Genomic DNA, 14,699 nt, shown 5'->3' with positions numbered 1-14,699 from the left:
AGAAAATACTATTTCCAACACAAACGTGACAGACAACAAAATTCTATTTCCAAGATAAACGTGACAGACAAGAAAATTCTATTTCCAACACAAACGTGACAGACAAGAAAATTCTATTTCCAAGATAAACGTGACAGACAAGAAAATACTATTTCCAACATAAACGTGACAGACAAGAAAATTCTATTTCCAAGATAAACGTGACAGACAAGAAAATTCTATTTCCAAGATAAAAGTGACAAACCAACAAAATTCTATTTCCAACACAAACGTGACAGACAACAAAATTTTATTTCTAACATAAGCATGACAGACAACAAAATTTTATTTCTGACATAAACATGACAGACAACAAAATTCTATTTCCAACATAAACTTGGATGTGTTCAAGACCAACGTTAACAAATTCCTAATGAACCGCCCCTTAAGTAAACACTTCATCAAATCTCCACACTAACGTAATGTACTTGCAATAACCCTTATCCCTTAGTGGCTTCCGGGCCTTGATAAGTGGTGATCACTGTGTAAAAAAAAATTTCCAAGAAAAACGTGACAAACAACAAAATTCTATTTTCAACATAAACGTGACAGACAACAAAATTCTATTTCTAACATGAACATGACAGACAACAAAATTCTATTGCTAACATAAACATGACAGACAACAAAATTCTATTTCTAATATAAATATGACAGACAACAAAATTCTATTTCTAACGTAAACGTAACAGACAACAAAATTCCATTTCCAAGATAAACGTGACAGACAACAAAATTCTATTTCCAAGATATCTTGTCTGTCACGTTTGTGTTGGAAATAGATATATCTCATAGGATTAGCAAATCTCTCGACGGAGGCAACCTTTCTAGGGCAATTGCTCTTGACATATCTAAAGCCTTTGATAGGGTATGGCATAAAGGTTTACTTCACAAGATCTCTAGCTATGGTATTGCTGGAAATGTCTTCTCAATTATTAAATCATTTCTTTCTGATAGGTTCATAAGAGTAGTAGTTGAGGGGCAAAAATCTGAAGCTCACAGTATTAATGCTGGTGTCCCTCAGGGGTCCATCCTGGGCCCAAATCTTTTCCTTATCTACATTAATGATCTTCCAAATCACATCCTTACATCATTTGTAGACATCTATGCTGACGACACTACCATTTATGGTAGCACATCTAAGACAGTAAACGACCAAGTTCTCTCCAATTCTCTCTCTTCTGATCTTGAGCACGTAGTACAATGGGGTAAAGAATGGCTGGTTACTTTTAATCCATCTAAAACCAAGCTTCTCTCTTTACATCATCAACATTCTGATCCACATCTGACATCAATTGAAATAAATGGCTCTCGTCTTCAGAAGGCCTCAAGTTTTGACAAACTTCTTGGCTTGACCATTACTCCTGATCTTAAATGGAACACGTACATCAAATCTGTTGCCAAGGCCGCTGGAAAAATGGTGGGATCTTTCTATCGATCCAGTAGATATCTCACTGCTGATGCTATTCTTTATCTATATAAGAGCCAGGTACGTCCAAGGATGGGATACTGTTGCCATATCTGGGCAGGAGCTGCTAGAAAGGACTTGGCTTGCCTTGATAGAGTTCAAAATAGACTTCGTAGCCTCGTAGGAGATGTCCTTTTCTCTTCCTTGCAACCTTTATCTCACAGAAGAGATGTTGCGAGTTTGTCTCTGATGTATCGTTATTTTCATGGAAAGTGTTCAAATGAGCTTCAATCTATGGCCCCCCCCCCCCGCCAAACTTTCACAAGAAACACTCATCTAGCTGTAAACACTATCAATAATTCCCCCCACTCTTTATCTGCGCCTAAACCTAAACGTAGATTCCATGAACAAAGCTTCTTTCTTAGAACTGCACGCCTGTGGAATTGTCTTCCGTTTTCCTGCTTTCCGGCTGACTACAATATGGTTGTCTTCAAGTCTAACGTAAATAAGTTCTTGATGAGCCGTTCCATATAAGTTATCAACTTTACCAAATTTTCATTACTAATGATTACTATAATGTCCAATTTCTACTGTACACTCTTTAACCCTTGTCCTTGAGTGGCCTCTTGGCCTTGATAATGTGGTGATTCCTATGTAAAAAAAAAATAAACGTGACAGACAACAAAATTCTATTTTCAACATAAACGTGACAGACAACACAATTCTATTTCTAACATAAACATGACAGACCACAAAATTCTATTTCTAACATAAATATGACAGACAACAAAATTCTATTTCTAACATAAACATGACAGACAACAAAATTCTATTTTCAACATAAACGTGACAGACAACAAAATTCTATTCATAACATAAACATGACAGACAACAAAATTCTATTGTTAACATAAACATGACAGACAACAAAATTCTATTTCTAATATAAATATGACAGACAACAAAATTCTATTTCTAACATAAATATGACAGACAACAAAATTCTATTTCTAACATAAATATGACAGACAACAAAATTCTATTTCTAACGTAAACGTAACAGACAACAAAATTCTATTTTCAAGATAAACGTGACAGACAACAAAATTCTATTTTCAACATAAACGTGACAGACAACAAAATTCTATTTCTAACATAAATATGACAGATAAGAAAATTCTATTTATAACATAAACGTAACAGACAACAAAATTCTAGTTCCAAGATAAATGTGACAGACAACAAAATTCTATTTCTAACATAAATATGACAGACAACAAAATTCTATTTTCAACATAAACATGACAGACAACAAAATTCTATTTCTAACATAAATATGACAGATAAGAAAATTCTATTTATAACATAAACGTAACAGACAACAAAATTCTATTTCCAAGATAAACGTGACAGACAACAAAATTCTATTTCCAAAATAAACGTGACAGACAACAAAATTCTATTTTCAACATAAACGTGACAGACAACAAAATTCTATTTCTAACATAAATATGACAGATAAGAAAATTCTATTTATAACATAAACGTAACAGACAACAAAATTCTATTTCCAAGATAAACGTGACAGACAACAAAATTCTATTTTCAACATAAACATGACAGACAACAAAATTCTATTTCTAACATAAATATGACAGATAAGAAAATTCTATTTATAACATAAACGTAACAGACAACAAAATTCTATTTCGAAGATAAACGTGACAGACAACAAAATTCTATTTCCAAGATAAACGTGACAGACAACAAAATTCTATTTCCAACATAAACGTGACAGACAACAAAATTCTATTTCTAACATAAATATGACAGATAAGAAAATTCTATTTATAACATAAACGTAACAGACAACAAAATTCTATTTCGAAGATAAACGTGACAGACAACAAAATTCTATTTCCAAGATAAACGTGACAGACAACAAAATTGTATATCCAACATAAACGTGACAGACAACAAAATTCTATTTCTAACATAAATATGACAGATAAGAAAATTCTATTCATAACATAAACGTAACAGACAACAAAATTCTATTTCCAAGATAAACGTGACAGATAACAAAATTCTATTTCCAAGATAAACGTGACAGACAACAAAATTCTATTTTCAACATAAACATGACAGACAACAAAATTCTATTTCTAACATAAATATGACAGACAACAAAATTCTATTTCTAACATAAATATAACAGACAACAAAATTCTATTTCTAACATAAACGTAACAGACAACAAAATTCTATTTCTAACGTAAACGTGACAGACAACAAAATTCTATTTTCAACATAAACATGACAGACAACAAAATTCTATTTCTAACATAAATATAACAGACAACAAAATTCTATTTCTAACATAAACGTAACAGACAACAAAATTCTTTTTCCAAGATAAACGTGACAGACAACAAAATTCTATTTCCAAGATAAACGTGACAGACAACAAAATTCTATTTCGAACATAAACATGACAGCCAAAATTTTTTTTCCAACATATACCTGACAAACAAACAAAATGCTATTTCTAACTTAAGCGTGACAGACAAAGAAAAATGCTATTTCCAACATAAAAGTTGAAAACAAATAAAAATGGTATATCCAACATCAACGTGTAAACAAGGAAAATTCTATTTCCAACATAAACGTGACAGACCAACGAAAGTGCTATTTGAAACATATTTGGTGGCAGACCAAAGAGTATTCTATTTGAAATATAAGTGTGACAGACCATAGAACATGTTATTTCAAACATAACTGTGAGATACCAACGTGAATGCTATTGTAAACTTAAATGCTTTAATTCGACTTACATCTAGATACTAGCAGGCGGCGCGGCGTTACCCGGTCGTAAAATACGCATTAATATTATATTTTAATTTATGCAGAAATTGAGACATGTTTGATACTACTAATAAAAGTGTTTTCAAGCCTACTTATTCTTTACATTAATAATCTGTCATGCGAACGTGCTAGATTTATATAAAAACTAATAGGTCGCCCGGCATTTAATTAATGCAGCATTCGTATTTATCATGAACAGAAATACTGTAGTTATTAAACGTAACGTAAGACTTCTTTACAAAAGTGAAGTAAAAAAAAAGAACAAAAAAAAAACGGAAAGAAACTAAGAAACATGTAAATATTATGTTTTCCTAGATATTTCACTTCTTGTAATAAAAAAAATACTCGAACTGAAATCGAAATCAAACTCTAAAGACAGTAAGTAAAGTACGATAACCATTACACCAGCTTGACCTGACTTTTTTTTACGTAGGCATCACTACTTATCAAGGCCCAGAGACCACTCAAGGATAAAGGTTAAGAGTGTACAGTAGTCAATTGGACAATATAGTAATCGTTATTAATGGATATTTGGTAAATTTGTTAACTTAAGTGAAACGACTTATCATGAACTTGTTTACGTTGGACTTGAAGACAGCCATATTGTAGTCAACTGGAAAGCAGGAAAACAAAAGACAATTCCACAGGCGTGCAGTTCTAAGAAAGAAGCTTTGTTCATGGAATCTACGTTTAGGTTTAGGCACAGATAGAGATTGGGGAGAATTATTGATAGTGTTTTCTGCTAGACGGGTGTTTCTTGTGAAAGTTTGGCGAGAGGGGACCATAGAATGGAGCTCAGCCGAGCACTTTCCATGAAAATAACGATAAAGCAGAGACAAACTCGCAACGTCTCTTCTGTGAGATAGAGGTTGCAGGGAAGAAAAAAGGACATCCTGTACGAGGCTACGAAGTCTATTTTGAACTCTATCAAGGTAGGACAAGTCCTTTTTAGCAACTCCTGCCCAGGACTCATACTTTCATCTGATTGCACCCAGGTCTTTCTTTTTTAATTTTCAATTAGTACTACGTATATTGAGTACAATATAATAAACCAGTGACGTGCAGAGGAGGGGGTGTCCTAGAGTACCCAATCACCTACCCCGTTTACTCCTGTTTTAATAGTGCCCTTTTCAGAGGAATGAATTATTGGCCTGTGTTCCACTGCATCCCTTTTTCCGGATGAAAACCGAATAAAAAGTTTTCCATATATCTTAATATCTTATATACACAAATTTCAAGTCTGTAGATCAAAAATTCGTTGAGTATATAGGTTGAGAAGTGTCCTCACACACATTCTCACTTTTATAGATATAATTGAATACAATTTACATTGGCGATGTAAGGTTATTTTGCCAACAGTTCTGCTTTAAATGTAATTCTTTACTTTTGGACTCTTTTCCATTTTTCTTTATTAAATTCCCCCCCCCCAACAGTTGAACCCAATATTTAAAAAAGAAGACTTTATATGCTTCTATCTGTATAAAAGCCATTTTTTTTACACTAGTAATTGAAATTTGTAAATATTTATAATTTTACACATATATATTTACAATTACAATTATTCGTGTAACATTTAGAGTATTTACAAATTTAAATTATTAAATTTAAATTTGTAAATACTCTAAATGTTACACGAATAATTGTAATTTGTAAATATTCTACATTTTACACTAATAATTGTAATTTGTAAATATTCATAATTTTACACTAATAATTGTAATTTGTAAATATTCTTAATTTTACACTAATAAGTGAATTTGTAAATATTCTTAATTTTGCACTAATAATTGTAATTTGTAAATATTCATAATTTTACACTAATAATTGTAATTTGTAAATATTCATAATTTTGCACTAATAATTGTAATTTGTAAATATTCTTAATTTTACACTAATAATTGTAATTTGTAAATATTTTTAATTTAACACTAATAATTCTAATTTGTAAATATCTTAATTTTACACTATTAATTATAATTTGAAAATAGTCGTAATTTTACAATAATCATCGTAATTTTAAATATCTATAATATTACACTAGTAATTAAATTTGTAAATACTCTTAATTTTACACTAATAATTGTAATTTGTAAATATCCTTAATTTTATACTTATAATTGTAATTTGTAAATAATCGTAATTTTACACTAATAATTGTAATTTTTAATTATTCTTAATTTTACACTAATAATTATAATTTTTAAATATTCCTAATTTTACAATTTTTTAAATAGTTATATACAATTATTTCCAATATAGTAAGTTATGAAAACATATGATGATTAAGTCGCACAGAACTTTTCGTGTTTCAGCCTCACGACGACTCATCAAGGTGTCGCATGGAATTGATATTGACACATGTTTTTATTTTATTTTTTATATATTCACGTGGTTTTAAGTTTGCTAGTTAACCAATGAGATTCTTTGTTATTTCAGATCCTGTTTACAGCAGGCAATGTTTGGGCTTTTATCAGAGAAAGATTCAATTGACTGACAAGGATGAAATACGAAAAATTACCTTAACTCTGGTGCTTTGAGGCTGAGAGAAAAACTCAGCTGGAGTTTTACGATCGTATTTTTTTTTTCGTTGTATCATTATACCCAATATACTAGTAGATTTCTCTCCCAAAATTATTCACAGGGCCCCTTTTAACATTTCTGTGCGTTTTAGGATTGTATTTTTTTTTTCTTGTTGTATCATTATACCCAATATATGCTAGTAGAATACCATCCCAAAATTTATTTCAATATTTCTGTGCGTTTTAGGATCGTACTTTTTCTAATTTTATCATTATACCAAATATATACTAGTAGACTACTATCCGAAAATCCTTCGTGGGGTGCCTTTTACTTTGTAGTAATTATTCATCTGTCAAAAGAAGGGGTCATACTTACTCGTTTACGTAAGTGTGTCCGTCTGTTCCGCAGATCATCTCTTCAGGCAAACCGTCGCATTTTCTCTCCATAATCGTCTTGCAGAAACGGTCTTCCACGGGATTGTATTCTGAATTCAAAAAGAAAAAAAAAATATGTAGTGGTGTGAAAAGTAATTTTAAATTCGGGAGTTTCCGTGTAAAGTTAGAATTCAATAAGAAAGTGGAAAATTCCATTAGAAGTTTAAATCTTCAGAAGTAAGACCATTTAGCATGATATTACGTCATGAGAGGAAGTACGTGACAGAGAAGCCTAGTCGATTCTGCCTATTGGGTTTATGACGTCAAAACGATCAATTATGTTCGAGAAGATATAAAAACATTTTTTCCTTCTCTCTCTCTCTCTCTCTCTCTCTCTCTCTCTCTCTCTATATATATATATATATATATATATATATATATATATATATATATATATATATAAAATTTTATAAAGACAATCCCAGCTAAATGAAAATTGCTCAATATACCAGATAGAGCAAATAAATACTAATTTCGCAATTTAAATTTTATGATGTGAAACTGTTAAATTTCAAATCTAAAATTTTTATTATATGCATATTATATTTATGACGTCAAAACGATCAATTATGTTCGAGAAGATATAAAACAATTTTTCCTTCTCTCTCTCTCTCTCTCTCTCTCTCTCTATATATATATATATATATATATATATATATATATATATATATAATTTGAGGTTGTATTTTTCAAAGAAATTTTATAAAGACAATCCCAGCTAAATGAAAATTGCTCAATATACCAGATAGAGCAAATGAATCATAATTTCGCAATTTTTATTATATGTAAGACAAAAAATCCATTTCAATAAGTATATCTTCTTAACCAGTAAAGGAGATATACTTATTGAAATGGATTCTATATACTTATACTCTATGCTTATTGAAATGCATATAATAAAAATTTTAGATTTGAAATTTAACCGTTTCACATCATAAAATTAAAATTACTAAATCATGATTATATATATATATATATATATATATATATATATATATATATATATATATATATGTGTGTGTGTGTGTGTGTGTGTGTGTGTGTTTTATTTTTTATTACCGTTCTATCTGTTTGGCTACATATGGTTCAGATATTGGACATGTTTACGATCCATAACCACTTCTGTAAGGCCTGACGAGGCTGTTGGATTGTAAACATGGTCGAACATCTGAAACATATATAGCCAAATCGATAGAAGGGTAATAAAAAAATAAAACACACACACATATATATATTTTTTTTTTTATATAAGTGCTTGTATGAATTTGCTTGTGGGTCCAGCGATATTAATTCAATCAATTTATACAAGCACTTGCCCGATTCGGATATCTACACAGCTATGCGGATTACCCAACGCATAGCTTGGACCTTATTACCAAACGGATGTAAAGAACGCATAACTTGGATTTTACCAAGCAAGCTGGATCTAAAAAAACATTCATATCCTTTTTCTTCAAATCCTCCTGCTACAGGACTTCTGATAAATGTATTATTTTGACTTTGACTTTCCATGTCTCACCGACTTTAGCAAATAGGGTGCATACCTTTATAAATATTTGCTAATATTTTCTCTCCTCTGATGAGATGGTAGACATCGAAACCCTATAGGTTAAGGAGATTAATTTTCTAAAATATTCTTTGTCTTGCTTAGAATAATAAAAATTCTTTGATATGAAATTCAACCACTTCATTTCATTTCAATGAGAGTTTTTTGAAATTCATTGAATTACAATTTAATTTATTTGCTCTATCTTGCATATCGAGCAATTCTTGTTTAGATGGGATAACTTATAGAATATTACTGCCAGTAATATTTTGTAAACCTTACAATCTCACGTTTCCATGATAACTGATTGTTAAATAAAAACTATTCTGAAGTATATATATATATATAGGGAAAGGTGTTTGTCTAGCCGCACTGATGATTTGTGATGCAACGAAACAGTACTGTATGTGGATGACAATTAAAGCCCCCCTCTTTACATTTACGTTTCCATAACAACTGATTGTTAAATAAAAACTATTCTGAAGTATATATATATATATATATATATATATATATATATATATATATATATATATATATATATATATAAGGAATGTTATGTGTGTGAGTTCATTCCCTACGGACTCCTTAACAGCTGGGAGGATTTGTTTAGAAATTTCACACAAATAACTTTATGTATCTGGTAGTGTTCTCAGAAAGGTTTTGTATCAATAATATCAATAATCGATAATCGAAAAATCGATTAAAGAAAGTACAGTTCGATTTTGACCAAAGTAAACAAATGCACCTGAGACACTTTTTATTACCGCAAAAGACAAAAATACCCGACATATAAAATCAACAGTAGGCTGTTTGATATGACAGGGGCGCGTTCGAAAGGAATGTTTCTATTTAGAGCACAAATGATTCATTATGCCTGACCTTTGTATTTTGAACTTTAAACTTTTGATGTTAGGCTGTATAAGGACGTTAGCTTTGATTAAAATCGAACTATTGTTTTTTAATCAAATTTTTCGATAATCGGGTTTTTATACTTATCGAAGGCATTCCGATAGAATAGCTATCTGAGAAAACTTCCAGTCACATAAAGGAAATTTTTGTGAAATTTCATAAAAATCGGCCCAGTCGTTTAGGAGTCCATAAAGAATGAACTTTCCCACACACACAAACACACATAGTGCTATTTATATATAAGTACGAACATATATGATTTCGAAATGGAGGACAAAAACCTTCTGTCAAACTCAAAAGTCAGTATTGAATTTCAAATTTTGGAGATAAGGTTGTAAACTGGATAAGTACCTACAAAGTTATAAGATTTTCCAAAAATCTTCTATACACAAAGAACGAGGCAGCTTATTTAATGTGTCAGTTTAGGGTTTGGATTACGACAGGAAAAAGATATGACGTTTCTAAATTTTTGAGATGAGAATTGGTTATTCGTATTATTTTGATTCATCGGACTACTGTTCTCATCTTGAGTGTGATTTTCACAACGTTTCGGTCGATGTAACCTCCGACCTTCTTCAGGTGTATCCTGTCGAATTCAGGAATGTTTCTGTCGAATTCAGGAATTTGGACGGAATTTCGAGCAGAACCCTTTATTTATTTTTACAAGGGTAGCATGTTCTTGTTCCGTCAGCCACGACTGGATAGAGTTCCTAAGCAATTCGCAATTGTATTTTTCGGTTGCTCACACTGAGGATTGAACCTTCAACCTTCAAGAGAATATAACTTTTACAATTGATTTCCCTAAGTACCCGAACCATTGCGCTACTGGTCCTTGCGGTGTTGTGGGAGGTCATGTTGGTGATGTTCTCGACATGTGGCCAAACGAAGTAGTCCAGTGGGTTCAGGTCAGGGGAGCAGGGGGTCGGTGAGAGAAAGGTACAAAGTCGTAGCACTCCTTCTGACGCCAAGCCTAGGTCTCTTTTCAGCAGCCACCTGATTGCACCTGGGGATCACCACACTCTTCATCACATCAAGGTACACTTTGGTGTTGACTTTCAAGTCAAATTTGAAAATGTGAGGATGTATGATAAAAGGTTCCTATCGCTCATTGGATTTGTACATACAGATGGTCTGCAAAAAAAAAAAAAAAGGAAACTGTTTTTTATCAAACAGAAATTCATTTTTATTTCGGACTATTATTCTCATCTTTATTAGTTGTTGTTTTTCATCTTTTATTGGTTTTTGTTTATTCACAACGTTTCGGCCAACTATTCCTCTGGCCTTCGTCAGGTGGTAACCGCGACGGATAGGAACTTCGAATCTCCTAACTGCATTCTCAGCCATCACTGCCATCCGTAGTTGTTGTCGTCTCACCACATTTTTGACCAATTACCTCTGGCACGCTTTGAGTGGGATTGAAACCGCTATCTTCAGACAATGTTCATCTGGAACTGTAGAGATTCAACGTCTCTATCAACTGCACCACGGATCCTGAAGGGCAATCAAGGTTGGATTCTTTGATCTTCCATAGTCGGGTCCGTACCGATTGGTATATATATATATATATATACATATCTCTCTCTCTATATATATTGGTATATATATATATATATATATATATATATATATATATATATATATATATATATATCTGACGAAGGCCAGAGGAATTAGTTGGCCGAAACGTTGTGAATAAACAATCCAATAAAAGATAAAAAACAACAACTAATAAAGATGAGACTAGTAGTCCGAAATAAAAATAAATTAATATATATAATGCTCATCTCAAAAATGAATTCCAATTAAGGAATAATATATATATATCGATACTTGATTCGAACTAGCCTTATATACAGAAATAGATTCATGTCATCTTTTTTAGGGCGATAATTGTACCGTTGCAGCCTGCAAATAGAACAGCAAAGATAAATTCGATATTTCGCTTATGTTTTGAAACTTTATCAAGAATAATAATTTATTTAACAGAGTCAAATAGTATATATTATTTAATTGGAATTCATTATTGAGATGAGTATTATTAATATTAATTAACTAATATTATTACTAATATTATTACTAATATTATTACTAATATTAGTTAATTAATATTATTAATACTCATCATCTTACCATGGAAGATCGGATAATAAATAAACATGGATTTATAAAACCAAAAAATTCAACGTTGATCGCCCTTCTGGGCTCGTGGCGCAATGGATAGAGACGTTGATGAGACAACAGCAACTATGGATGGCAGTAATTGCTGAGAATGCAGTTAAGAGATTCGGAGTTCCTATCCCGTCACGGTTACCACGGTTTTTTAATGTCATATAACCATTAATATATTCAAAGAAGATATGATGTAATTCATATTCTTTCTGAAATAAATATGTCCGTTATAATTCAAATGTGGATGCGTAACTGAAATATTGGTTTTTAGTTCATGTTATAAATAAAGAGAGAGAGAGAGAGAGAGAGAGAGAGAGAAAAAAAGAGAAACAAACCAAGTTATATGCCCATCAACGTTTTGTCTTTATTGTAAGACTTCTTCTGGATGAAAAAACTGAAGAAAATTAAATACCAGTACAATATTTGAAACTATATTTGTCATGAATTGACGGGGTTCAATTTCAGAACGAAAAACAGTTATTGGAAATTTAAAAGTTATAGCGCTGCGAAGAGAGCAAGATTTTTTTTAATGTCATATAGCCATTAATATATTCAAAGAAGATATGATGTAATTCATATTCTTTCTGAAATAAATATGTCCGTTATAATTCAAATGTGGATGCGTAACTGAAATATTGGTTTTTAGTTCATGTTATAAATAAAGAGAGAGAGAGAGAGAGAGAGAGAGAGAGAGAGAGAGAGAGAAAAAAAGAGAAACAAACCAAGTTATATGCCCATCAACGTTTTGTCTTTATTGTAAGACTTCTTCTGGATGAAAAAACTGAAGAAAATTAAATACCAGTACAATATTTGAAACTATATTTGTCATGAATTGACGGGGTTCAATTTCAGAACGAAAAACAGTTATTGGAAATTTAAAAGTTATAGCGCTGCGAAGAGAGCAAGATTTTTTTTAATGTCATATAGCCATTAATATATTCAAAGAAGATATGATGTAATTCATATTCTTTCTGAAATAAATATGTCCGTTATAATTCAAATGTGGATGCGTAACTGAAATGAGTGTATTTTTGCTACGTAATTTATTGACTGATTATATGTATTAATTACTATAGGATGTTTTCTATGCTGTAACAAAGTTAACCTGTGTCTAAAATTAAATGATATTCGTTTAACAAGTATAATTTTTACAACTTTTATGAATGAAGCTATTACTGAATGAAACTATTATATAATTTATGAATGAAACTAGGAACGTCATATTTAGTAATATCACAAAATAAACTCAAATATTATTTTTTAATTGGAATTTCATTGAGATGAGTATTATTTATATTTATTTATTTATTGCGGACTATTATTCTCATCTTTATTGGTTGTTGTTTCACAACGTTTCGACCAACGATTCCTCTGGCCTTCGTCAAGTAGTAACTGCGATGGATAGGAACTTCGAATCCCTTAACTGCATTTTCAGCAATCACTGCCATCTGTAGTTGTTGTCGTCAGTGATTGCTAAGAATGCAGTTAAGAGATTCTAAGTTCCTATCCGTCACGGTTACCATCTGATGAAGGCCAGAGGAATAGTTGGTCGAAACGTCGTGAAACAACAACTAATAAAGATTAGAATAATAGTCCGCAATAAATAAATTAATATAATACTTATCTCAATAATGAATTCTAATTAAAATAATATAGAGTTAACCGGTGTCTAAAATTAAATGAGGTTCATTTAACAAGTATAACTTTTGTTACTGTGCTATTTTTTAAAAATAGTATTTTCAAGTGAAATTCAAGTTTTACAATATCTAACTAAGAAAGATTACGATAATAGTCCGCAATAAATAAATAGTTTGGCGTGGCAGTGGGAAAAAGACATTATATTGGAATTTGGATGTATGAAGATAGAAAAAAATATCAGACAGACTCACGTTTGGTGGTGGTGGTGGGTGCTACGGTTGTTGTGACGATACAGGGACCCTTGTGTAATTCGCTTAAATTTTTCTTGCTGCACAAGGCTTGTGAAAAAACACAACTGTAAAATATTAAAACGTGAATGGTTACTCACCATAGATACCATCAACCTTAGCGTGAAGTAATGTTTTCTTCTGTTATCTTGCAAAACATTAGCGTCTCCTAAGGGAGACAAATAAGTTAAATTCTGAACTTTTTAATCTTGGTATTAATACTTATTTTTTATTTTTTTTTACATGGAAGACACCACTTATCAAGGGCCGGAAGCCACTCGACGATAAAGGTTATTGCGTGTACAGTAATCAATGGGATAATAGCATAGTAATCGTTAGTAATGGAGATTTGATAAAGTGTCTTACTTAAGGGAGCGGTTTATCAGGAATTTGTTTATGTTGAACTTGAAGGCATCCAAGTTGTAGTCAGGTGAGAAACAGGCAAACGGAAGAGAGTTCCACAGGCGTACACTTCTAAGAAAGAACCTTTGTTTCATGGAATCTATGTTTTGATTTTGGCAGCGATAAAGAATGGGGAAAATTATTGAGAGTGGTTTCAGCTAGACGGGTGTTTATCGTGAAAGATTGGCGAGGGGGGACTAGAGATTGGAGCTCAGCGTCATAACTTCAGTTAATCAATCAGGTTTGAGAAGGAACACTATTTTGGGGCGACCTTTCAACTATTCATGACTCCGGCCTATTCTTCTTGGGATAAAATCCAGTGCTGAAACAAGCCAGTTGCAAACATCCTCACAAAGATTTTCTAGAATGTTCCATAAACAACGACTATAAATAGATGCTAATAGTGTCATAACTTCAGTTATTGAATCAGCTCTGGGCAGGAACACTATTTTGAGGTGACGTTTCAACTATTTATGACT

General features: G+C 31.5%; 1 protein-coding gene across 1 annotated transcript in view; it reads right to left on the bottom strand.

Moving 5' to 3' along the window:
* Positions 1–14,699, bottom strand: part of LOC145274257 (uncharacterized) — a 60,895-nt gene that overhangs the window by 27,361 nt on the left and 18,835 nt on the right. Inside the window, exons 3-4 of the mRNA XM_080127375.1 lie at positions 13,783–13,886; positions 7,208–7,316 (exon numbers count right to left, since the gene is read on the bottom strand). Coding sequence (XP_079983501.1) covers positions 7,208–7,316; positions 13,783–13,886 — 213 coding nt within the window. The remainder of the gene's footprint in view (positions 1–7,207; positions 7,317–13,782; positions 13,887–14,699) is intronic.

This window comes from Euprymna scolopes, unplaced genomic scaffold (assembly GCF_053919585.1).
Source record: "Euprymna scolopes isolate OS-2025 unplaced genomic scaffold, ASM5391958v1 sca3, whole genome shotgun sequence".
Classification (NCBI taxonomy): Eukaryota; Metazoa; Mollusca; class Cephalopoda; order Sepiida; family Sepiolidae; genus Euprymna; species Euprymna scolopes.
This window is presented reverse-complemented; position numbering and strand designations above follow the sequence as displayed.